The 24,367-nt window shown below is 49.7% G+C and overlaps 1 protein-coding gene across 1 annotated transcript in view; it reads right to left on the minus strand.

The window, feature by feature from the left end:
- gng10 (guanine nucleotide binding protein (G protein), gamma 10) overlaps positions 1-24,367 on the minus strand; it is a 75,196-nt gene that overhangs the window by 23,233 nt on the left and 27,596 nt on the right. Inside the window, exon 2 of the mRNA XM_072517321.1 lies at positions 21,894-22,025. Within this exon, the coding sequence (XP_072373422.1) occupies positions 21,900-22,025 (126 nt within the window). The 3' untranslated portion in view covers positions 21,894-21,899. The remainder of the gene's footprint in view (positions 1-21,893; positions 22,026-24,367) is intronic.

Genomic DNA, 24,367 nt, shown 5'->3' on the forward strand with positions numbered 1-24,367 from the left:
ACTCACAGTCAAAGCCAATCCCAATCTTGTCCTCACTCACAGTCAAAGCCAATCCCAATCCTGTCCTCACTCACAGTCAAAATCAATCCCAATCCTGTCCTCACTCAGTCAAAGCCAATCCCAATCCTGTCCTCACTCACAGTCAAAGCCAATCCCAATCCTGTCGTCACTCAGTCAAAGCCAATCCCAATCCTGTCCTCACTCACAGTGAAAGTCAATCCCAATCCTGTCCTCATTCAGTCAAAGCCAATCCCAATCCTGTCCCCACTCACAGTCAAAGCCAATCCCAATCCTGTCCCCACTCAGTCAAAGCCAATCCCAATCCTGTCCTCACTCACAGTCAAATCAAATCCCAATCCTGTCCTCACTCGGTCAAAGTCAATCCCAATCCTGTCCTCACTCGGTCAAAGCCAATCCCAATCCTGTCCTCACTCACAGTCAAAGCCAATCCCAATCCTGTCCTCACTCACAGTCAAAGCCAATCCCAGTCCCGTCCTCAGTCACAGTCAAAGTCAATCCCAATCCTGTTCTCACTCACAGTCGGACAATCCCAATCCTGTTCTCACTCACAGTCGGTCAATCCCAATCCTGTCCTCACTCAGTCAAAGCCAATCCCAATCCTGTCCTCACTCACAGTCATAGGAAATCCCAATCCTGTCCCCACTCACAGTCAAAGCCAATCCCAATCCTGTCCTCACTCACAGTCAAAGGAAATCCCAATCCTGTCCCCACTCACAGTCAAAGCCAATCCCAATCCTGTCCTCACTCACAGTCAAAGCCAATCCCAATCCTGTCCTCACTCACAGTCAAAGCCAATCCCAATCCTGTCGTCACTCACAGTCAAAGCCAATCTTTTGTAAAGGCCCCGAAGAATCCAGCACGAGTTTTAAGGATACAAATTAATAAAGTTTATTTACTATAACAATATATACATAGTAGTAGCAGTAACTTCCCTTGCTACCTTCTCCTTTCTCCTGGTTCCTGGACTGGCCAGCTTATTTATAGTAGGAGTTTCTCCGCCCCCCTCATTGGGGAAGTTCATACTCCCATAGGATTGTGGGATAATCATTAGTCCCCAGCCAATCGTCAGTAGGCAGGTTATAACATCCCTCCCCCCCAAAGTCCAAGGAATCCACCGTAGGCCCTGGCGAAGGAAGGCGTCGAACTCGTTTGGCCGCAGGCCGGACGCCATTTGCACGCGGCGCTGGATCAGGGGGCGTATAACGAGACGGAGACCGGCGCTTCCGTGATGAACGGCGCGGTTGTACATCCACGGCCTGTGGACCCGAGGATTCCCCCTCTGATTCATCCTGTGTCTCCATCTCGGAGTCAGAGTCTGCTGCCTCCGTCATGTCAGCGTCTCTGTCCCCATTCGGTCCCGTCATGACCTGCGCAGGCTTTGAGTGAGGCACCAGTGGAAGATTTTGAGGACTACCTTCCCTTGTCTCTGGTCTCTGCGGCTGTTGAAATGAGCTCCGGGGGCGGGGAATCTTTTGCGGGGATGACCTTCTGGACCGGACGTGGTCTACATGTTTTCGCTGGAGACGACCCTGGGCTTGCACTTGGTACGATATAGGGCCCGTTTGGCGAAAGATTACCCCAGGAACCCATTGGGCACCACCAGCAAAATTCCGCACGAATACTGGGTCACCGGGCGCAAACTGCCGAATCGGACGATGCTGAGACAATCCCGGTCCCTGCCGTTCTTGTGTGCGGCGTACTTTTGCGCCAATGTCCGGGAAGACCATACTAAGGCGGGTGCGAAGTCTCCGGCCCATTAGGAGTTCTGCGGGAGCTACCCCAGTCACTGTATGGGGGGTGGTCCTGTACGTAAACAAAAACCGAGCCAGTCTCGTGTCCATTGATCCGGAAGACTGCTTCTTTAGGCCTCTTTTGAATGTTTGCACTGCACGCTCTGCCAACCCATTTGAAGCCGGGTGGTAAGGGGCAGTGCGGATATGGCGGATGCCGTTCATCTTTGTAAACCTAGCAAACTCCTCACTCGTGAATGGAGTGCCATTATCCGTGACCAGCACCTCGGGGAGGCCATGCGTGCTAAATGATAAACGCATTTTTTCAATTGTTGCGCAGGACGTTGTCCCCTGCATCTTATGCACCTCCAGCCATTTGGACTGGGCGTCAATTAGTAGGAGGAACATGGATCCCTGAAAAGGGCCTGCGAAATCTGCATGTAAGCGTGCCCAAGGCCGCCCTGGCCATTCCCAGTGATGTAGGGGCGCGGCCGGCGGAAGCTTCTGATGCTCCTGGCAAATGGAGCAGTTTTGGGCCACCTTCTCAATGTCGGTGTCGAGGCCTGGCCACCAGACATAACTCCGGGCCAACATTTTCATCTTGGTCACGCCCGGATGCCCATTGTGCAAGTCTGATAATATCAGCTCCTGGCCTTTTTCCAGGACAACCACACGCGTCCCCCACAAGAGGATGCCGTCTTCAACGCTGAACTCTGACAGCTTGGAGGAAAATGCCCGTAACTCGCCTGGGAGCTGTCTATGCTGCCCACCATACAGGACTATGTGCCGAACCTTTGACAGGACTGGCTCCGTCTGGGTCCACTCACGGATCTGTGATGCCGTGACAGGCAAGGTGTCCATAAAATTTAGGGTTGCGACCACCTCACCGGTCGTGGGGGTCGACATGGGGCCGGTTGATAAAGGCAATCGGCTCAGTGCGTCGGCATTTGCTATCTGCGTACCTGGTTTGTGCTCCAGAGAATACTCATATGCAGCAAGCAACAAAGCCCAGCGCTGGATCCGTGCAGAAGCAATGGGCGGTATCGGCTTATCCTCTCTGAAGAGTCCCAGCAGGGGCTTATGATCAGTCACGATAGTGAAATGGCGGCCGTACACATACTGGTGGAAGCGTTTCACCGCGAAAACCACTGCCAGGCCCTCCTTCTCGATCTGCGCGTACTTCTTCTCCGCTGCAGTCAATGTGCGGGAGGCGAAAGCTATCGGTCGCTCGGCCCCGTTCTCCATCTTGTGGGACAGGACAGCCCCAATACCATACGGGGATGCATCACATGTGACGAGCAAAGGCTTTCCCGGATCATAGTGGGTTAGTAACCCAGACGACGACAATTGTTGCTTTACCCGCCGGAAAGCGGTTTCTTGCGGTTGACCCCAAACCCTGGTGTGATTTTTCTTTAGCAGCAGGTGTAAGGGGGCCAGCGTAGTTGCCAGATTGGGGAGGAACTTCCCGTAATAGTTTACGAGACCGAGAAAAGAACGAAGATGCGAAGTGTCAGTCGGGGTGGGGGCATGTTGAATTGCACGCACCTTCTCTGCGACGGGGTGCAGACCCTCGCGGTCCACCCGATAACCTAGGTAGACTACTTCTTTTGCCTGAAATACGCACTTTGTGTGACGTAAACGGACTCCAGCCTCCGAAAGGCGTTTAAGGACAGCCTCCAGATTTTCCAAATGCTCTTGCTCCGACGTCCCTGTAATCAACACGTCATCTAGGTAGACAGCCACACGTGGTAAACCTCTCAAAATGCCCTCCATAACACGTTGAAAAATTGCGCAGGCAGAGGATACTCCAAAGGGCAACCGTGTATATTCATACAGGCCCCGGTGTGTGTTAATTGTTACATATGGTCGGGAGGCAGGGTCCAGCTCCAACTGCAGATAGGCGTGACTCATATCTAATTTTGTGAATGAGAGTCCGCCTGCAAGTTTCGCGTAGAGATCCTCTATGCGAGGCATTAGGTATCGGTCGAGTCGGTAAACTGTATTCACTGTAAGTTTATAGTCACCACACAAGCGAACTGTGGCATCTGGCTTCATTACAGGTACAATTGGTGCTGCCCAGTCAGCAAAACGGACGGGCCTGATAATACCCAAACTCTCCAAACGAGTGAGCTCCCCTTCTACCTTCTCGAGCAAAGCGTAAGGCACTGGGCGCGCCCGGAAATAGCACGGTGTGGCTCCTGGTTCAACTTGGATACGGGCTACGGCCCCTTTTATTTTCCCCAGACCAGGCTGGAATACCTCTGGGTATCGTCCTAGCACCTCGGTCAACCCTCCAGAAACTGTTTGGAGGATGTGCTGCCATTGCAACCGCAAATGGCGCAACCAGTCCCGACCCAACAGGCTGGGCCCATGGCCACGCACTACGATAAGTGGGAAACGCCCCTCCTGGCGTCCATAGACAACAGGGGTCATTGTAGTTCCTGCAATGTCCAGTGGTTCCCCCGTGTAGGTGGCCAACCTGGCCTGTGAGTCAGTTAGTGTAAGGGTCTGTATACCCTGCTTGATGCGGTCGAATGTCCTCTGGGCGATCACGGAGACCGCTGCGCCAGTATCCAACTCCATCTCCAGCGGGTGGCCATTGACCCGTACTGTCACCTTAATGGGGGCCACACGGGGAGCTGCCACACAATGCAGCTGCAGGCAGTCGTCCTCCGTCTCCACGTCCTCAGGAGTGGTCGCCGCAGGTTCATCCACATGGAAGGTACGGCCTCTGGGCTGGTCCCAGTTACGGCCCCTGGGCTGGTCCCAGTTTCGGTCGGAACGACGGCGCCTCTGGCGTCCCCAGGACCGCCGTCCGCGACGGGGTCGGCGCCTACAAGTCTGACACGGACATGGCTCCTCATCCATTGGCTCTGAAGAAGGCTCCCTTCGGGGAGGAATGTCCGATGGCCACTGGCGTCGGTCTGGTTGTTGCCTCGCCCAAGGTACCGCAGGAGTGCGGGGGGACGTTTTTGGGCGGAAAGGGTTTCGCCCCAAGGCATGCACTTCCATTCCCTGTAGCTCCTGTACTCCTCGCTCTGCGCTCTCTCGGGACAAGACTATTTGTATTGCCTGTTGAAAAGTCAATGTTGGCTCCGCTAACAACTTTCTCTGGGTGGCCGCATTGTTAATACCGCAAACCAAACGGTCGCGTAACATTTCTGACAAGGTCTCACCATAGTCACAGTATTCCGCAATCCCGCGTAGCCTGGATAAAAAAATCGGCAAGGGATTCTCCAGGGGTCCTCTCAGCGGTATTAAACCGGTAACGCTGGACTATCGTGGATGGGGTTGGGTTAAAGTGTTGCCCCACTATATTCACAAGTTCGTCAAACGTTTTGGTGTCCGGCGCAGCTGGGTACGTAAGGCTCCTAATCACCCCAAACGTATGCGGCCCGCAGGCGGTGAGCAATATGACCACCTGGCGCTCGTTTTCAGTGATATTGTTTGCCCGGAAATAGTAACGCATCCGTTGCGTGTACTGGTTCCAGCTTTCCAGCGCAGCATCAAAAACATCCAAACGTCCGTACAGAGGCATGGTATAATAGAAAACAACTTCCAACCTGTATCCAACAAAAATCCAGGGAGGTGGCTTCAGCAGTGTAGACAGCTATTCACTTTTACCTTAGTCGCCAGTTTTGTAAAGGCCCCGAAGAATCCAGCACGAGTTTTAAGGATACAAATTAATAAAGTTTATTTACTATAACAATATATACATAGTAGCAGCAGTAACTTCCCTTGCTACCTTCTCCTTCCTCCTGGTTCCTGGACTGGCCAGCTTATTTATAGTAGGAGTTTCTCCGCCCCCCTCATTGGGGAAGTTCATACTCCCATAGGATTGTGGGATAATCATTAGTCCCCAGCCAATCGTCAGTAGGCAGGTTATAACACAATCCCAATCCTGTCGTCACTCACAGTCAAAGCCAATTCCAATCCTGTCCTCACTCAGTCAAAGTCAATCCCAATCCTGTCCTCACTCAGTCAAAGTCAATCCCAATCCTGTCCCCACTCACAGTCAAAGCCAATCCCAATCCTGTCCTCACTCACAGTCAAAGCCAATCCCCATCCTGTCCTCACTCACAGTCAAAGCCAATACCAATCCTGTCCTCACTCACAGTCAAAATCAATCCCAATCCTGTCCTCACTCGGTCAAAGCCAATCCCAATCCTGTCCTCACTCACAGTCAAAGTCAATCCCAATCCTGTCCTCACTCACAGTCAAAGCTAATCCCCATCCTGTCCTCACTCACAGTCAAAGCCAATCCCAATCCTGTCCCCACTCAGTCAAAGCCATTCCCAATCCTGTCCTCACTCACAGTGAAAGGAAATCCCAATCCTGTCCTCACTCACAGTCAAAGTCAATCTCAATCCTGTCCCCACTCACAGTCAAAGCCAATCCCAATCCTGTCCTCACTCACAGTCGGTCAATCCCAATCCTGTCCCAACTCACAGTCAAAGCCAATCCCAATCCTGTCCCCACTCACAGTCAAAGCCAATCCCAATCCTGTCCCCACTCAGTCAAAGCCAATCCCAATCCTGTCCCCACTCACAGTCAAAGCCAATCCCAATCCTGTCCACACTCACAGTCAAAGTCAATCCCAATCCTGTCCTCACTCAGTCAAAGCCAATCCCCATCCTGTCCTCACTCAGTCAAAGTCAATCCCAATCCTGTCCTCACTCACAGTCAAAGCCAATCCCAATCCTGTCCTCACTCACAGTCAAAGTCAATCCCAATCCTGTCCCCACTCACAGTCAAAGTCAATCCCAATCCTGTCCCCACTCACAGTCAAAGCCAATCCCAATCCTGTCCTCACTCACAGTCGGTCAATCCCAATCCTGTCCTCACTCACAATCAAAGCCAATCCCAATCCTGTCCCCACTCACAGTCAAAGCCAATCCCAATCCTGTCCTCACTCACAGTCAAAGTCAATCCCAATCCTGTCCCCACTCACAGTCAAAGCCAATCCCAATCCTGTCCTCACTCACAGTCGGTCAATCCCAATCCTGTCCCAACTCTCAGTCAAAGCCAATCCCAATCCTGTCCCCACTCACAGTCAAAGCCAATCCCAATCCTGTCCTCACTCACAGTCAAAGTCAATCCCAATCCTGTCCCCACTCACAGTCAAAGCCAATCCCAATCCTGTCCTCACTCACAGTCGGTCAATCCCAATCCTGTCCCCACTCACAGTCAAAGCCAATCCCAATTCTGTCCTCACTCACAGTCGGTCAATCCCAATCCTATCCTCACTCACAGTGAAAGGAAATCCCAATCCTGTCCCCACTCACAGTCAAAGCCAATCCCAATCCTGTCCTCACTCACAGTCAAAGCCAATCCCAATCCTGTCCCCACTCACAGTCAAAGCCAATCCCAATCCTGTCCTCACTCACAGTCAAAGTCAATCCCAATCCTGTCCCCACTCACAGTCAAAGCCAATCCCAATCCTGTCCCCACTCACAGTCAAAGCCAATCCCAATCCTGTCCCCACTCACAGTCAAAGCCAATCCCAATCCTGTCCTCACTCACAGTCAAAGCCAATCCCAATCCTGTCCCCACTCACAGTCAAAGCCAATCCCAATCCTGTCCTCACTCAGTCAAAGCCAATCCCAATCCTGTCCTCACTCACAGTCGGTCAATCCCAATCCTGTCCCAACTCACAGTCAAAGCCAATCCCAATCCTGTCCCCACTCACAGTCAAAGTCAATCCCAATCCTGTCCTCACACAGTCAAAGCCAATCCCAATCCTGTCCTCACTCACAGTCGGTCAATCCCAATCCTGTCCTCACTCACAGTCAAAGCCAATCCCAATCCTGTCCCAACTCACAGTCAAAGTCAATCCCAATCCTGTCCTCACTCACAGTCGGTCAATCCCAATCCTGTCCCAACTCACAGTCAAAGCCAATCCCAATCCTGTCCTCACTCACAGTCGGTCAATCCCAATCCTGTCCCAACTCACAGTCAAAGCCAATCCCAATCCTGTCCTCACTCACAGTCGGTCAATCCCAATTCTGTCCTCACTCACAGTCAAAGCCAATCCCAATCCTGTCCCCACTCACAGTCAAAGTCAATCCCAATCCTGTCCCAACTCACAGTCAAAGCCAATACCAATCCTGTCCTCACTCACAGTCGGTCAACCCCAATCCTGTCCCAACTCACAGTCAAAGCCAATCCCAATCCTGTCCTCACTCACAGTCGGTCAATCCCAATTCTGTCCTCACTCACAGTCAAAGCCAATCCCAATCCTGTCCTCACTCACAGTCGGTCAATCCCAATTCTGTCCTCACTCACAGTCAAAGCCAATCCCAATCCTGTCCTCACTCACAGTCAAAGCCAATCCCAATCCTGTCCTCACTCACAGTCAAAGTCAATCCCAATCCTGTCCTCACTCAGTCAAAGTCAATCCCAATCCTGTCCTCACTCACAGTCAAAGCCAATCCCAATCCTGTCCCCACTCACAGTCAAAGCCAATCCCAATCCTGTCCTCACTCACAGTCAAAGCCAATCCCAATCCTGTCCTCACTCACAGTCAAAGCCAATCCCAATCCTGTCCCCACTCACAGTCAAAGCCAATCCCAATCCTGTCCTCACTCACAGTCAAAGCCAATCCCAATCCTGTCCCCACTCACAGTCAAAGCCAATCCCAATCCTGTCCTCACTCAGTCAAAGCCAATCCCAATCCTGTCCTCACTCAGTCAAAGCAAATCCCAATACTGTCCTCATTCACAGTCAAAGCCAATCCCAATCCTGTCCTCACTCACAGTCAAAGTCAATCCCAATCCTGTCCTCACTCACAGTCAAAGTCAATCCCAATCCTGTCCTCACTCACAGTCAAAGCCAATCCCAATCCTGTCCTCACTCACAGTCAAAGCCAATCCCAATCCTGTCCCCACTCACAGTCAAAGCCAATCCCAATCTTGTCCTCACTCACAGTCAAAGCCAATCCCAATCCTGTCCCCACTCACAGTCAAAGCCAATCCCAATCCTGTCCTCACTCACAGTCAAAGCCAATCCCAATCCTGTCCTCACTCAGTCAAAGTCAATCCCAATCCTGTCCTCACTCAGTCAAAGTCAATCCCAATCCTGTCCTCACTCAGTCAAAGCCAATCCCAATCCTGTCCTCACTCACAGTCAAAGTCAATCCCAATCCTGTCCCCACTCACAGTCAAAGTCAATCCCAATCCTGTCCCCACTCACAGTCAAAGCCAATCCCAATCCTGTCCTCACTCACAGTCGGTCAATCCCAATCCTGTCCTCACTCACAATCAAAGCCAATCCCAATCCTGTCCCCACTCACAGTCAAAGCCAATCCCAATCCTGTCCTCACTCACAGTCAAAGTCAATCCCAATCCTGTCCCCACTCACAGTCAAAGCCAATCCCAATCCTGTCCTCACTCACAGTCGGTCAATCCCAATCCTGTCCCAACTCTCAGTCAAAGCCAATCCCAATCCTGTCCCCACTCACAGTCAAAGCCAATCCCAATCCTGTCCTCACTCACAGTCAAAGTCAATCCCAATCCTGTCCCCACTCACAGTCAAAGCCAATCCCAATCCTGTCCTCACTCACAGTCGGTCAATCCCAATCCTGTCCCCACTCACAGTCAAAGCCAATCCCAATCCTGTCCTCACTCACAGTCGGTCAATCCCAATCCTATCCTCACTCACAGTGAAAGGAAATCCCAATCCTGTCCCCACTCACAGTCAAAGCCAATCCCAATCCTGTCCTCACTCACAGTCAAAGCCAATCCCAATCCTGTCCCCACTCACAGTCAAAGCCAATCCCAATCCTGTCCTCACTCACAGTCAAAGTCAATCCCAATCCTGTCCCCACTCACAGTCAAAGCCAATCCCAATCCTGTCCCCACTCACAGTCAAAGCCAATCCCAATCCTGTCCCCACTCACAGTCAAAGCCAATCCCAATCCTGTCCTCACTCACAGTCAAAGCCAATCCCAATCCTGTCCCCACTCACAGTCAAAGCCAATCCCAATCCTGTCCTCACTCAGTCAAAGCCAATCCCAATCCTGTCCTCACTCAGTCAAAGCAAATCCCAATACTGTCCTCATTCACAGTCAAAGCCAATCCCAATCCTGTCCTCACTCACAGTCAAAGTCAATCCCAATCCTGTCCTCACTCACAGTCAAAGTCAATCCCAATCCTGTCCTCACTCACAGTCAAAGCCAATCCCAATCCTGTCCTCACTCACAGTCAAAGTCAATCCCAATCCTGTCCTCACTCAGTCAAAGCCAATCCCAATCCTGTCCTCATTCACAGTCAAAGCCAATCCCAATCCTGTCCTCACTCACAGTCAAAGTCAATCCCAATCCTGTCCTCACTCAGTCAAAGCCAATCCCAATCCTGTCCTCACTCACAGTCAAAGCCAATCCCAATCCTGTCCTCACTCACAGTCAAAGCCAATCCCAATCCTGTCCCCACTCACAGTCAAAGCCAATCCCAATTCTGTCCCCACTCACAGTCAAAGTCAATCCCAATCCTGTCCTCATTCACAGTCAAAGTCAATCCCAATCCTGTCCTCACTCAGTAAAAGCCAATCCCAATCCTGTCCTCATTCACAGTCAAAGTCAATCCCAATCCTGTCCTCACTCAGTCAAAGTCAATCCCAATCCTGTCCTCACTCAGTCAAAGTCAATCCCAATCCTGTCCTCACTCAGTGAAAGCCAATCCCAATCCTGTCCTCACTCAGTCAAAGTCAATCCCAATCCTGTCCCCACTCAGTCAAAGTCAATCCCAATCCTGTCCCCACTCACAGTCAAAGCCAATCCCAATCCTGTCCTCACTCAGTCAAAGCCAATCCCAATCCTGTCCTCACTCACAGTCAATGCCAATCCCAATCCTGTCCTCACTCACAGTCAAAGTCAATCCCAATCCTGTCCTCACTCTCAGTCAAAGCCAATCCCAATCCTGTCCTCACTCACAGTCAAAGTCAATCCCAATCCTGTCCTCACTCACAGTCAAAGCCAATCCCAATCCTGTCCTCACTCACAGTCAAAGTCAATCCCAATCCTGTCCTCATTCACAGTCAAAGTCAATCCCAATCCTGTCCTCACTCACAGTCAAAGTCAATCCCAATCCTGTCCTCACTCACAGTCAAAGTCAATCCCAATCCTGTCCCCACTCAGTCAAAGCCAATCCCAATCCTGTCCCCACTCAGTCAAAGCCAATCCCAATCCTGTCCTCACTCACAGTCAAAGTCAATCCCAATCCTGTCCTCACTCACAGTCAAAGCCAATCCCAATCCTGTCCTCACTCACAGTCAAAGCCAATCCCAATCCTGTCCCCACTCACAGTCAAAGCCAATCCCAATCCTGTCCCCACTCAGTCAAAGTCAATCCCAATCCTGTCCTCATTCACAGTCAAAGTCAATCCCAATCCTGTCCCCACTCACAGTCAAAGACAATCCCAATCCTGTCCCCACTCAGTCAAAGCCAATCCCAATCCTGTCCTCACTCACAGTCAAAGTCAATCCCAATCCTGTCCCCATTCACAGTCAAAGTCAATCCCAATCCTGTCCCCACTCACAGTCAAAGCCAATCCCAATCTTGTCCTCACTCACAGTCAAAGCCAATCCCAATCCTGTCCCCACTCACAGTCAAAGCCAATCCCAATCCTGTCCGCACTCACAGTCAAAGTCAATCCCAATCCTGTCCTCACTCAGTCAAAGCCAATCCCAATCCTGTCCTCACTCACAGTCAAAGCCAATCCCAATCCTGTCTTCACTCAGTCAAAGCCAAACCCAATCCTGTCCTCACTCAGTCAAAGCCAATCCCAATCCTGTCCTCACTCACAGTCAAAGTCAATCCCAATCCTGTCCTCACTCACAGTCAAAGTCAATCCCAATCCTGTCCTCACTCACAGTCAAAGCCAATCCCAATCCTGTCCTCACTCACAGTCAAAGCCAATCCCAATCCTGTCCTCACTCACAGTCAAAGCCAATCCCAATCCTGTCTTCACTCAGTCAAAGCCAATCCCAATCCTGTCCCCACTCACAGTCAAAGCCAATCCCAATCCTGTCCTCACTCAGTCAAAACCAATCCCAATTCTGTGCCCACTCACAGTCAAAGCCAATCCTGTCCTCACTCACAATCAAAGCCAATCCCAATCCTGTCCTCACTCACAGTCAAAGCCAATCGTGTCCTCACTCACAGTCAAAGCCAATCCCAACCCTGTCCTCACTCACAGTCAAAGCCAATCCCAATCCTGTCCTCACTCAGTCAAAGTCAATCCCAATCCTGTCCTCACTCAGTCAAAGCCAATCCCAATTCTGTCCCCACTCACAGTCAAAGCCAATCCTGTCCTCACTCACAGTCAAAGCCAATCCCAATCCTGTCCTCACTCACAGTCAAAGCCAATCCCAATCCTGTCCTCACTCAGTCAAAGCCAATCCCAATCCTGTCTTCACTCAGTCAAAGTCAATTCCAATCCTGTCCTCACTCACAGTCAAAGCCAATCCCAATCCTGTCCTCACTCACAGTCAAAGCCAATCCCAATCCTGTCCTCACTCACAGTCAAAGTCAATCCCAATCCTGTCCTCACTCAGTCAAAGCCAATCCCAATCCTGTCTTCACTCAGTCAAAGTCAATCCCAATCCTGTCCTCACTCACAGTCAAAGACAATCCCAATCCTGTCCTCACTCAGTCAAAGCCAATCCCAATCCTGTCCTCACTCAGTCAAAGTCAATCCCAATCCTGTCCTCACTCAGTCAAAGCCAATCCCAATCCTGTCCCCACTCACAGTCAAAGCCAATCCCAATCTTGTCCTCACTCACAGTCAAAGCCAATCCCAATCCTGTCCCCACTCACAGTCAAAGCCAATCCCAATCCTGTCCCCACTCAGTCAAAGTCAATCCCAATCCTGTCCTCATTCACAGTCAAAGTCAATCCCAATCCTGTCCCCACTCATAGTCAAAGTCAATCCCAATCCTGTCCTCACTCACAGTCAAAGCCAATCCCAATCCTGTCCTCACTCACAGTCAAAGCCAATCCCAATCCTGTCTTCACTCAGTCAAAGCCAATCCCAATCCTGTCCCCACTCACAGTCAAAGTCAATCCCAATCCTGTCCTCATTCACAGTCAAAGCCAAACCCAAGCCTGTCCTCACTCAGTCAAAGCCAATCCCAATCCTGTCCTCACTCACAGTCAAAGTCAATCCCAATCCTGTCCTCACTCACAGTCAAAGTCAATCCCAATCCTGTCCTCACTCACAGTCAAAGTCAATCCCAATCCTGTCCTCACTCACAGTCAAAGCCAATCCCAATCCTGTCCTCACTCACAGTCAAAGCCAATCCCAATCCTGTCCTCACTCACAGTCAAAGCCAATCCCAATCCTGTCTTCACTCAGTCAAAGCCAATCCCAATCCTGTCCCCACTCACAGTCAAAGCCAATCCCAATCCTGTCCTCACTCAGTCAAAACCAATCCCAATTCTGTCCCCACTCACAGTCAAAGCCAATCCTGTCCTCACTCACAGTCAAAGACAATCCCAATCCTGTCCTCACTCACAGTCAAAGCCAATCCTGTCCTCACTCACAGTCAAAGCCAATCCCAACCCTGTCCTCACTCACAGTCAAAGCCAATCCCAATCCTGTCCTCACTCAGTCAAAGTCAATCCCAATCCTGTCCTCACTCAGTCAAAGCCAATCCCAATTCTGTCCCCACTCACAGTCAAAGCCAATCCTGTCCTCACTCGCAGTCAAAGCCAATCCCAATCCTGTCCTCACTCACAGTCAAAGCCAATCCGAATCCTGTCCTCACTCAGTCAAAGCCAATCCCAATCCTGTCTTCACTCAGTCAAAATCAATCCCAATCCTGTCCTCACTCACAGTCAAAGCCAATCCCAATCCTGTCCTCACTCACAGTCAAAGTCAATCCCAATCCTGTCCTCACTCACAGTCAAAGCCAATCCCAATCCTGTCCTCACTCAGTCAAAGCCAATCCCAATCCTGTCCTCACTCAGTCAAAGTCAATCCCAATCCTGTCCTCACTCAGTCAAAGCCAATCCCAATCCTGTCTTCACTCAGTCAAAGTCAATCCCAATCCTGTCCTCACTCACAGTCAAAGCCAATCCCAATCCTGTCCTAACTCAGTCAAAGCCAATCCCAATCCTGTCCTCACTCAGTCAAAGTCAATCCCAATCCTGTCCTCACTCAGTCAAAGCCAATCCCAATCCTGTCTTCACTCAGTCAAAGTCAATTCCAATCCTGTCCTCACTCACAGTCAAAGTCAATCCCAATCCTGTCCTCATTCACAGTCAAAGTCAATCCCAATCCTGTCCTCACTCACAGTCAAAGCCAATCCCAATCCTGTCCTCATTCACAGTCAAAGTCAATCCCAATCCTGTCCTCACTCACAGTCAAAGTCAATCCCAATCCTGTCCTCATTCACAGTCAAAGTCAATCCCAATCCTGTCCCCACTCACAGTCAAAGCCAATCCCAATCCTGTCCCCACTCACAGTCAAAGCCAATCCCAATCCTGTCCCCACTCAGTCAAAGCCAATCCCAATCCTGTCCTCACTCAGTCAAAACCAATCCCAATCCTGTCCTCACTCAGTCAAAGTCAATCCCAATCCTGTCCTCATTCACAGTCAAAGTCAATCCCAATCCTGTCCCCACTCACAGTCAAAGCCAATCCCAATCCTGTCCCCACTCAGTCAAAGCCAATCCCAATCCTGTCCTCACTCAGTCAAAGTCAATCCCAATCCTGTCCTCATTCACAGTCAAAGTCAATCCCAATCCTGTCCTCACTCACAGTCAAAGCCAATCCCAATCCTGTCTTCACTCAGTCAAAGCCAATCCCAATCCTGTCCCCACTCACTGTCAAAGCCAATCCCAATCCTGTCCTCACTCAGTCAAAACCAATCCCAATTCTGTCCCCACTCACAGTCAAAGCCAATCCTGTCCTCACTCACAATCAAAGCCAATCCCAATCCTGTCCTCACTCACAGTCAAAGCCAATCCTGTCCTCACTCACAGTCAAAGCCAATCCCAACCCTGTCCTCACTCACAGTCAAAGCCAATCCCAATCCTGTCCTCACTCAGTCAAAGCCAATCCCAATTCTGTCCTCACTCACAGTCAATCCCAATCCTGTCCTCACTCACAGTCAAAGTCAATCCCAATCCTGTCCTCACTCACAGTCAAAGCCAATCCCAATCCTGTCCTCACTCAGTCAAAGCCAATCCCAATCCTGTCCTCACTCAGTCAAAGTCAATCCCAATCCTGTCCTCACTCAGTCAAAGCCAATCCCAATCCTGTCTTCACTCAGTCAAAGTCAATCCCAATCCTGTCCTCACTCACAGTCAAAGCCAATCCCAATCCTGTCCTCACTCAGTCAAAGCCAATCCCAATCCTGTCCTCACTCAGTCAAAGTCAATCCCAATCCTGTCCTCACTCAGTCAAAGCCAATCCCAATCCTGTCTTCACTCAGTCAAAGTCAATCCCAATCCTGTCCTCACTCACAGTCAAAGTCAATCCCAATCCTGTCCTCATTCACAGTCAAAGTCAATCCCAATCCTGTCCTCACTCACAGTCAAAGCCAATCCCAATCCTGTCCTCATTCACAGTCAAAGTCAATCCCAATCCTGTCCTCACTCACAGTCAAAGTCAATCCCAATCCTGTCCTCATTCACAGTCAAAGTCAATCCCAATCCTGTCCCCACTCACAGTCAAAGCCAATCCCAATCCTGTCCCCACTCACAGTCAAAGCCAATCCCAATCCTGTCCCCACTCAGTCAAAGCCAATCCCAATCCTGTCCTCACTCAGTCAAAACCAATCCCAATTCTGTCCTCACTCAGTCAAAGTCAATCCCAATCCTGTCCTCATTCACAGTCAAAGTCAATCCCAATCCTGTCCTCATTCACAGTCAAAGCCAATCCCAATCCTGTCCCCACTCAGTCAAAGCCAATCCCAATCCTGTCCTCACTCAGTCAAAGTCAATCCCAATCCTGTCCTCATTCACAGTCAAAGTCAATCCCAATCCTGTCCCACTCACAGTCAAAGTCAATCCCAATCCTGTCCTCATTCACAGTCAAAGTCAATCCCAATCCTGTCCCCACTCACAGTCAAAGCCAATCCCAATCCTGTCCCCACTCAGTCAAAGCCAATCCCAATCCTGTCCTCACTCAGTCAAAACCAATCCCAATCCTGTCCTCACTCACAGTCAAAGTCAATCCCAATCCTGTCCCCACTCACAGTCAAAGCCAATCCCAATCCTGTCCCCACTCACAGTCAAAGCCAATCCCAATCCTGTCCTCACTCAGTCAAAGTCAATCCCAATCCTGTCCTCATTCACAGTCAAAGTCAATCCCAATCCTGTCCCCACTCACAGTCAAAGCCAATCCCAATCCTGTCCCCACTCAGTCAAAGCCAATCCCAATCCTGTCCTCACTCAGTCAAAACCAATCCCAATCCTGTCCTCACTCAGTCAAAGCCAATCCCAATCCTGTCCTCACTCACAGTTAAAGCCAATCCCAATCCTGTCCCCACTCAGTCAAAGTCAATCCCAATCCTGTCCTCATTCACAGTCAAAGTCAATCCCAATCCTGTCCCCACTCACAGTCAAAGCCAATCCCAATCCTGTCCCCACTCAGTCAAAGCCAATCCCAATCCTGTCCTCACTCAGTCAAAACCAATCCCAATCCTGTCCTCACTCAGTCAAAGCCAATCCCAATCCTGTCCTCACTCACAGTCAAAGCCAATCCCAATCCTGTCCCCACTCAGTCAAAGTCAATCCCAATCCTGTCCTCATTCACAGTCAAAGCCAATCCCAATCCTGTCCTCACTCACAGTCAAAGCCAATCCCAATCCTGTCCTCACTCACAGTCAAAGCCAATCCCAATCCTGTCCCCACTCAGTCAAAGTCAATCCCAATCCTGTCCTCATTCACAGTCAAAGTCAATCCCCATCCTGTCCTCACTCAGTCAAAGCCAATTCCAATCCTGTCTTCACTCACAGTCAAAGTCAATCCCAATCCTGTCCTCACTCACAGTCAAAGCCAATCCCAATCCTGTCCTCACTCAAAGTCAAAATCAATCCCAATCCTGTCCTCACTCAGTCAAAGCCAATCCCAATCCTGTCCTCACTCACAGTCAAAGTCAATCCCAATCCTGTCCTCACTCAGTCAAAGCCAATTCCAATCCTGTCCTCACTCACAGTCAAAGCCAACCCCATCCTGTCCTCACTCACAGTCAAAGCCAATCCCAGTCCCGTCCTCACTCACAGTCAAACTCAATCCCAATCCTGTCCTCACTCACAGTCAAAGCCAATCCCAATCCTGTCCCCACTCACAGTCAAAGCCAATCCCAATCCTGTCCCCACTCACAGTCAAAGCCAATCCCAATCCTGTCCCCACTCACAGTCAAAGCCAATCCCAATCCTGTCCTCACTCACAGTCAAAGCCAATCCCAATCCTGTCCTCACTCACAGTCAAACTCAATCCCAATCCTGTCCTCACTCACAGTCAAAGCCAATCCCAATCCTGTCCTCACTCACAGTCAAAGCCAATCCCAATCCTGTCCCCACTCACAGTCAAAGCCAATCCCAATCCTGTCCTCATTCACAGTCAAAGTCAATCCCAATCCTGTCCTCACTCAGTCAAAGCCAATCCCAATCCTGTCCTCATTCACAGTCAAAGTCAATCCCAATCCTGTCCTCACTCAGTCAAAGCCAATCCCAATCCTGTCCCCACTCACAGTCAAAGTCAATCCCAATCCTGTCCTCACTCAGTCAAAGCCAATCCCAATCCTGTCCTCATTCACAGTCAAAGGCAATCCCAATCCTGCCCTCACTCACAGTCAAAGCCAATCCCAATCCTGTCCCCACTCAGTCAAAGTCAATCCCAATCCTGTCCTCATTCACAGTCAAAGCCAATCCCAATCCTGTCCTCACTCACAGTCAAAGTCAATCCCAGCCCTGTCCTCACTCACAGTCAAAGCCAATCCCAATCCTGTCCCCACTCAGTCAAAGTCAATCCCAATCCTGTCCTCACTCGCAGTCAAAGCCAATCCTGTCCCCACTCAGTCAAAGTCAATCCCAATCCTGTCCTCACTCAGTCAAAGCCAATCCCAATCCTGTCCTCACTCAGTCAAAGCCAATTCCAATCCTGTCCTCACTCAAAGTCAAAGTCAATCCCCATCCTGTCCTCACTCACAGTCAAAGTCAATCCCAATCCTGTCCTCACTCAGTCAAAGCCAATTCCAATCCTGTCCTCACTCACAGTCAAAGCCAACCCCATCCTGTCCTCACTCACAGTCAAAGCCAATCCCAGTCCCGTCCTCACTCACAGTCAAAGCCAATCCCAATCCTGTCCTCACTCACAGTCAAACTCAATCCCAATCCTGTCCTCACTCACAGTCAAAGCCAATCCCAATCCTGTCCTCACTCACAGTCAAAGCCAATCCCAATCCTGTCCCCACTCACAGTCAAAGCCAATCCCAATCCTGTCCTCATTCACAGTCAAAGTCAATCCCAATCCTGTCCTCACTCAGTCAAAGCCAATCCCAATCCTGTCCTCATTCACAGTCAAAGTCAATCCCAATCCTGTCCTCACTCAGTCAAAGCCAATCCCAATCCTGTCCCCACTCACAGTCAAAGTCAATCCCAATCCTGTCCTCACTCAGTCAAAGCCAATCCCAATCCTGTCCTCATTCACAGTCAAAGGCAATCCCAATCCTGTCCTCACTCACAGTCAAAGTCAATCCCAATCCTGTCCTCACTCAGTCAAAGTCAATCCCAATCCTGTCCTCATTCACAGTCAAAGCCAATCCCAATCCTGTCCTCACTCACAGTCAAAGTCAATCCCAGCCCTGTCCTCACTCACAGTCAAAGCCAATCCCAATCCTGTCCCCACTCAGTCAAAGTCAATCCCAATCCTGTCCTCACTCGCAGTCAAAGCCAATCCTGTCCCCACTCAGTCAAAGTCAATCCCAATCCTGTCCTCATTCACAGTCAAAGCCAATCCCAATCCTGTCCTCATTCACAGTCAAAGTCAATCCCAATCCTGTCCTCACTCAGTCAAAGCCAATCCCAATCCTGTCCTCACTCACAGTCAAAGTCAATCCCAATCCTGTCCTCACTCACAGTCAAAGTCAATCCCAATCCTGTCCCCACTCAGTCAAAGTCAATCCCAATCCTGTCCTCACTCACAGTCAAAGCCAATCCCAATCCTGTCCTCACTCACAGTCAAAGCCAATCCCAATCCTGTCCTCACTCACAGTCAAAGCCAATCCTAATCTTGTCCGCACTCACAGTCAAAGCCAATCCCAATCCTGTCCTCACTCACAGTCAAACTCAATCCCAATCCTGTCCTCACTCAGTCAAAGTCAATCCCAATCCTGTCCTCACTCATAGTCAAAGCCAATCCCAATCCTGTCCTCACTCACAGTCAAAGTCAATCCCAATCCTGTCCCCACTCACAGTCAAAGCCAATCCCAATCCTGTCCTCACTCACAGTCAAAGCCAATCCCAATCCTGTCCCCACTCACAGTCAAAGCCAATCCCAATCCTGTCCTCACTCAGTCAAAGTCAATCCCAATCCTGTCCTCACTCACAGTCAAAGCCAATCCCAATCCTGTCCTCACTCAGTCAAAGACAATCCCAATCCTGTCCTCACTCAGTCAAAGTCAATCCCAATCCTGTCCTCACTCACAGTCAAAGCCAATCCCAATCCTGTCCTCACTCAGTCAAAGCCAATCCCAATCCTGTCCTCACTCAGTCAAAGACAATCCCAATCCTGTCCTCACTCAGTCAAAGCCAATCCCAATCCTGTCCTCACTCACAGTCAAAGTCAATCCCAATCCTGTCCTCATTCAGTCCTAGCCAACCCCAACACAAAGTTGCTGCCTCCACATCCCGCCACCTGGCTTCCTCTTCCATCGCTGTGCCTGTAACCCCACACTTACATTCACCCTGGCTCCAGGACTTGGGAATCTAGGGAATTTCTGTAGTCCCAGTGATGGCCACTACGACCGGTGGTGCTGCTTGGATTACAGAGCAGTCAGCCAATCTGATTGGCCACTGAACCTGGACTCCTCCGAGGGACAGAAGCCTCATCTCCAGTCCAGTTATACTCGGTGGAGTGCTAAACGACTGTAGAGCAGCCAATATCAGCAGAGCATGTTCACCACCAACGCTTCTGAGTGGTGAGGCGGGAAACCCCCACCACCCATTGAATAAGACTGATCACGGGCAACATTTTGAGTAACGTTGCTTGCTCAAAAAAGTCCAATGGCTGTTTTTGCCAAGGAACGATCTGTTTACTTCTTGCAAGTTGCAAAAAGCCCTTGACAAAGGCATTAGACAGCCAAATGTCTCAGTCAGTGCCCCCCAAACATTTTCCCACTCTGACCCCATATTGAGCCAGGTAGGCTGGGGTACAGCTAAGAGAGCAGGGACAGGGGGCTGGAGAGCTGCGAGAGCGGGGCCAGGGTGGGGCTATTTAGACTATATTTAAATATAGAGCACCCACCTTCTCAGATTTTTTGGGGGACAGGAATCAGAATTGAGGAGAGATAGATATAGGACAGATGTCAGAGGTAGGTTCTTTACTCAAGAGAGTAGTAAGGGTGTGGAATGCCCTGCCTGCAGCAGTAGTGGACTCGCCAACACTAAGGGCATTCAAATGGTCATTGGATAGACATATGGACGATAAGGGAATAGTGTAGATGGGCTTTAGAGTGATTTCACGGGTCGGCGCAACATTGAGGGCCGAAGGGCCTGTACTGCGCTGTAATGTTCTATGTTCTAGACCTAAAATTGGTCAGTTTGGCAACATCCATTGGTTAAAAAAAAACAAAGATGTAATGGGGCCTCACAGCTGGTAACACTTGGCCTGAGCTCGCTCATGCCCCAAAATTTAATTTAACGTGGGGTTGTGACCCACAGTTTGGGGAGCCCTGCTCGAGCGCAATTACTATAGCAACTCAAACAGACAATGAAGCTTTAGGTTTGGCAGAATCTGCATCGAATGACACCCCACTGCTCTGAAAACCAGGTGACCATGGATACCATGAAGACATCTTCAAATTAAATCTTCAGAGGTTGCAAAGCTTTATATATATCTTTGTAATGGAGAGGTGTGTATGATGGAAGAATCCTGCAACGACTTCACTGTAACTTGTACTCGAAAAAGGATATTTTACAGCTTAAAATTAAGAAAATTCTAAATCAGTCCAAAGATGTGCCGGTTAGGTGGATTGGCTATGACCAATGCGCAGAGTGACAGGGATAGGGTGGGGGAGTGGGTCGGTGCAGACGTGATGGGCGAAATGGCCTCCTTCTGCTCTGTAGTGATTCGATGGCATCTAAAATGGCGGAGCCGCAGCCAAAGCGAACGAGATTCTGGTCAGAAAATAAAAGCAAAATTACTACAGGTGCTGGAATCTGAAACGAAAACAGTAAATGTTGGATAATCTCAAGCAGGTCTGACAGCATCTGTGGAGAGAGAACGGAGCTAACATCGAGACTGGTTGACTCTTTGTCAAAGCTCTTTTTCCATTTAGCTATGGTCACAATGATAGGGCTCTACCAGACCTTCGAGAGACCTTGTCTAGATCACTGCGTATCTTTATGACCGCCCCGTCAACACCTTCACGCTGCCTCAGATACACAGAGCCAGGGAGGTGAGATTTTGTGCCTTGCGTACCAATTGACTGGGAAGGTGTGGACAGAATGTTTGTCTGATGCAAATCTTTAAAATTATTCAGGGCACTGAGGATGTGCAAGTGGTTAGTCTGGCTGAGATAATCAGGCTGAGCCAATGGGAAAGTGAGGTTGATTGGCTGGTTTGGAAGCTCTCCCTCTGGTGATGACGCATCTGTGGAAGGGCGTTCCAGGGCTGGCAGTGAGGAGCGTTGCCGCTGAAAACCACAAGATCACGGCTGAAGGTCAAGACTTTAGACATTTAACCGCTTGGCTGACGTCGCCTGGGGTTTGCCACAGTGGGGGTCAAGGAACATCCAGGAGAAATTCCAGAATTGGGCACAGGTCTCTTTTTTTTTGGTTCTCACAGGAGGTGGGGGAAGAGGTGGTCTTTGTGAACAAGAACGAGGTGTGGAGGACCCCGGTAATCTCCCGTTCGAAGTACATTGCGTAGCACAACACAACACGGACTGCTAAGCTCGAGGGCTGCTTGGCGTACCTGGTTTTAGAGAAGATTGCAGGACCTAGGATCTCTGAAGGGGTTGCTTCCCGCAGGTAATCCTACCAACAGTGCATCTTTGCAGGCATTCTGGACACAATATTGTTGGAGTTCTGTAGCAGCCTGTGAGACCTGGAGTTTTAACACAAAAGTTTGTCTGGTCAGAAATTGCATTTGACACACAGCGACAGACAAGGAAGATGTGTGTTCGGCCCAGAGAAATTTTAATTTATGTGCCATCAATTTAATTCCCACATAAAAAAAAAAAACCCGGTTTTCACTTTCTCAGCAACTTGCACATCCTCAATTTCCTTCACCCCCGCCACAGGCGACGATTAAATGTTTTATAACGAGTTGTTGAAGGAGACCAGTAAGTTCATCTTTTCTCAGTTTTAGATTTATTTGCAAAGTGAAACATTACAAATATATAGCTTCTCTCTTCATATGTATGTGCTCAACAGGTCTGTGGCGCTGGGGGTAGCGCCACTGCCTCTGGGCTGGAAGCTCCAGGCTCGAGTCCCACCCTGGGACTTGGAAGGTGTGCTCATAACATGGTTGATTGTCAACCTGTAAAGCCTTCCATTGGGCCTGTGGTAGGCAGCAAGAGCGAGGGCGTCACCTGGTCAGTCATACCTGGTGCAGAGTGGCACCTCTCTAGCTATATAGCCTCTTATGACATGCTAGCGACCTCTTCAAAGAAAACCTAGCCATGGAAACAGGCATATGTACGGAAACAGGTATATGTACGTTTTATCTGCCGCATGTATCACTAGACATGGGACAGTCCAAGTATATGCACTCAATCATTGTCTAATGAGTAACCCCACCTCCCTTTAGACACTTAACCATAAATTTACACAATTACAGCTACCTAGTCCCCAAGCTCTAGAATTCACTCCCTCTTCCCCTTTAAAATGCTCCTTTGAACCACCTCCTCGATCAAGCTTTTGGTCACCTGTTTGAATATCTCCTTCTGGGGCTCAGTGTCAAATTTTGTTAAGCTGCAGTGAAATGCCTCCAGGCACATGTATGTATCACCATTAATGCAGTAAAACAAGTTGTTTACTTATTCTGATGTGATTTGTTTTCTGTCCACTTGTGTTTTAGCCTTTCCCTTTTTTCCTGCACAAACACGTTTTCCCACTCTCCTCCAGGCCCACAATTGCTTGGGAATGTTTGTGCCGGTTCCGTCCTTAAACAGGCGTCGTGATGTTATTGTCGCGGGTTCCTTCGAATATAGCCTGAACCACCACAACACTGCAATCTCGTTTTTGCTCCTCAAGTCGGGAATTTGTGGAAATCCAAACTAGAAGCAGCAACTCCTACAACATCACTGACACACATCATTCATTCCAGGGCATGGTGTGTGTGGTTTGGCTGGAGTTTGGGGTGTGGAATGAGGGGTTGAGAGGCTGGTCTAAACGTTTGCCACACATGAAGCAAATAGTCGACAGTTGTTGCCTGCCATGGGGATGGGAGGTGAGAGAGGAAAGACTAGTCAGTCTTGAAGGATTTACGCAGATGCCAATGTTTCTAAGAGTTACAAAAGAAGTCAGTGTCTCGCTTAGTCTGATCCCACATTTATCCTTGCAGTATGAATAATCCATTACCCGGGTGGCACGGTAGTGCAGTGGTTAGCACTGCTGCCTCACGCCGCCGAGGACCCAGGTTTGATTCCGGCCTCGGGTCACTGTCCGTGTAGAGTTAGCACATTCTCCCCGTGTCTGCGTGGGTCTCACCCCCACAACCCAAAAAGATGTGCAGGGTAGGTGGATTGGCCACGCTAAATTGCCCCTTAATTGAAAAAAAAAAAGAATTGGGCACACTTAAATTTATATTTCAACTAAATTGTATATTACCACAAACGTTTAAAAATAATTCTTGGTATTGCAATACCAGGAAAACCAACAGGAATCCATTGACTCCATGTTTATAAGTTTTGAAGGAAAAAATGACTCAGTACTGAATCACATACTCAAAGTTTATAAATAATGAGCGAATGTATTCCTACAGCTTATATTTACGCCGCCAAACAGTTTTTGGATCAGTCAAGTTTAATCATTGAAATTTCTGAAAGGTCATTCTTCACTTAAATCATGGAATGATGCAGCCCATCGAGCATGTTCCAGCTCTTTTGAAAGCGTTGTCCAATTAATCTACCCCTCCCCCTCGGCTCCTTCCTCAGTGCCAGGTTACATAGGAACAGGAGTGGGCCATTCAGCCCCTCGAGCCTGTCCTGCCATTCAACAAGATCATGGCTGATCTTTGTATGTAGAGCATACAGTGCAGAAGGAGGCCATTCGGCCCATCGAGTCTGCACCAACCCACTTAAGTCCTCACTTCCACCCTATCCCCGTAACCCAATAACCCCTCCTAACCTTTTTTTGGGTCACTAAAGGCAATTTAGCAATCCACCTAACCTGCACGTCTTTGGACTGTGGGAGGAAACCGGAGCACCCGGAGGAAACCCACGC

Source organism: Scyliorhinus torazame, chromosome 9, assembly GCF_047496885.1.
Source record: "Scyliorhinus torazame isolate Kashiwa2021f chromosome 9, sScyTor2.1, whole genome shotgun sequence".
NCBI lineage: Eukaryota > Metazoa > Chordata > Chondrichthyes > Carcharhiniformes > Scyliorhinidae > Scyliorhinus > Scyliorhinus torazame.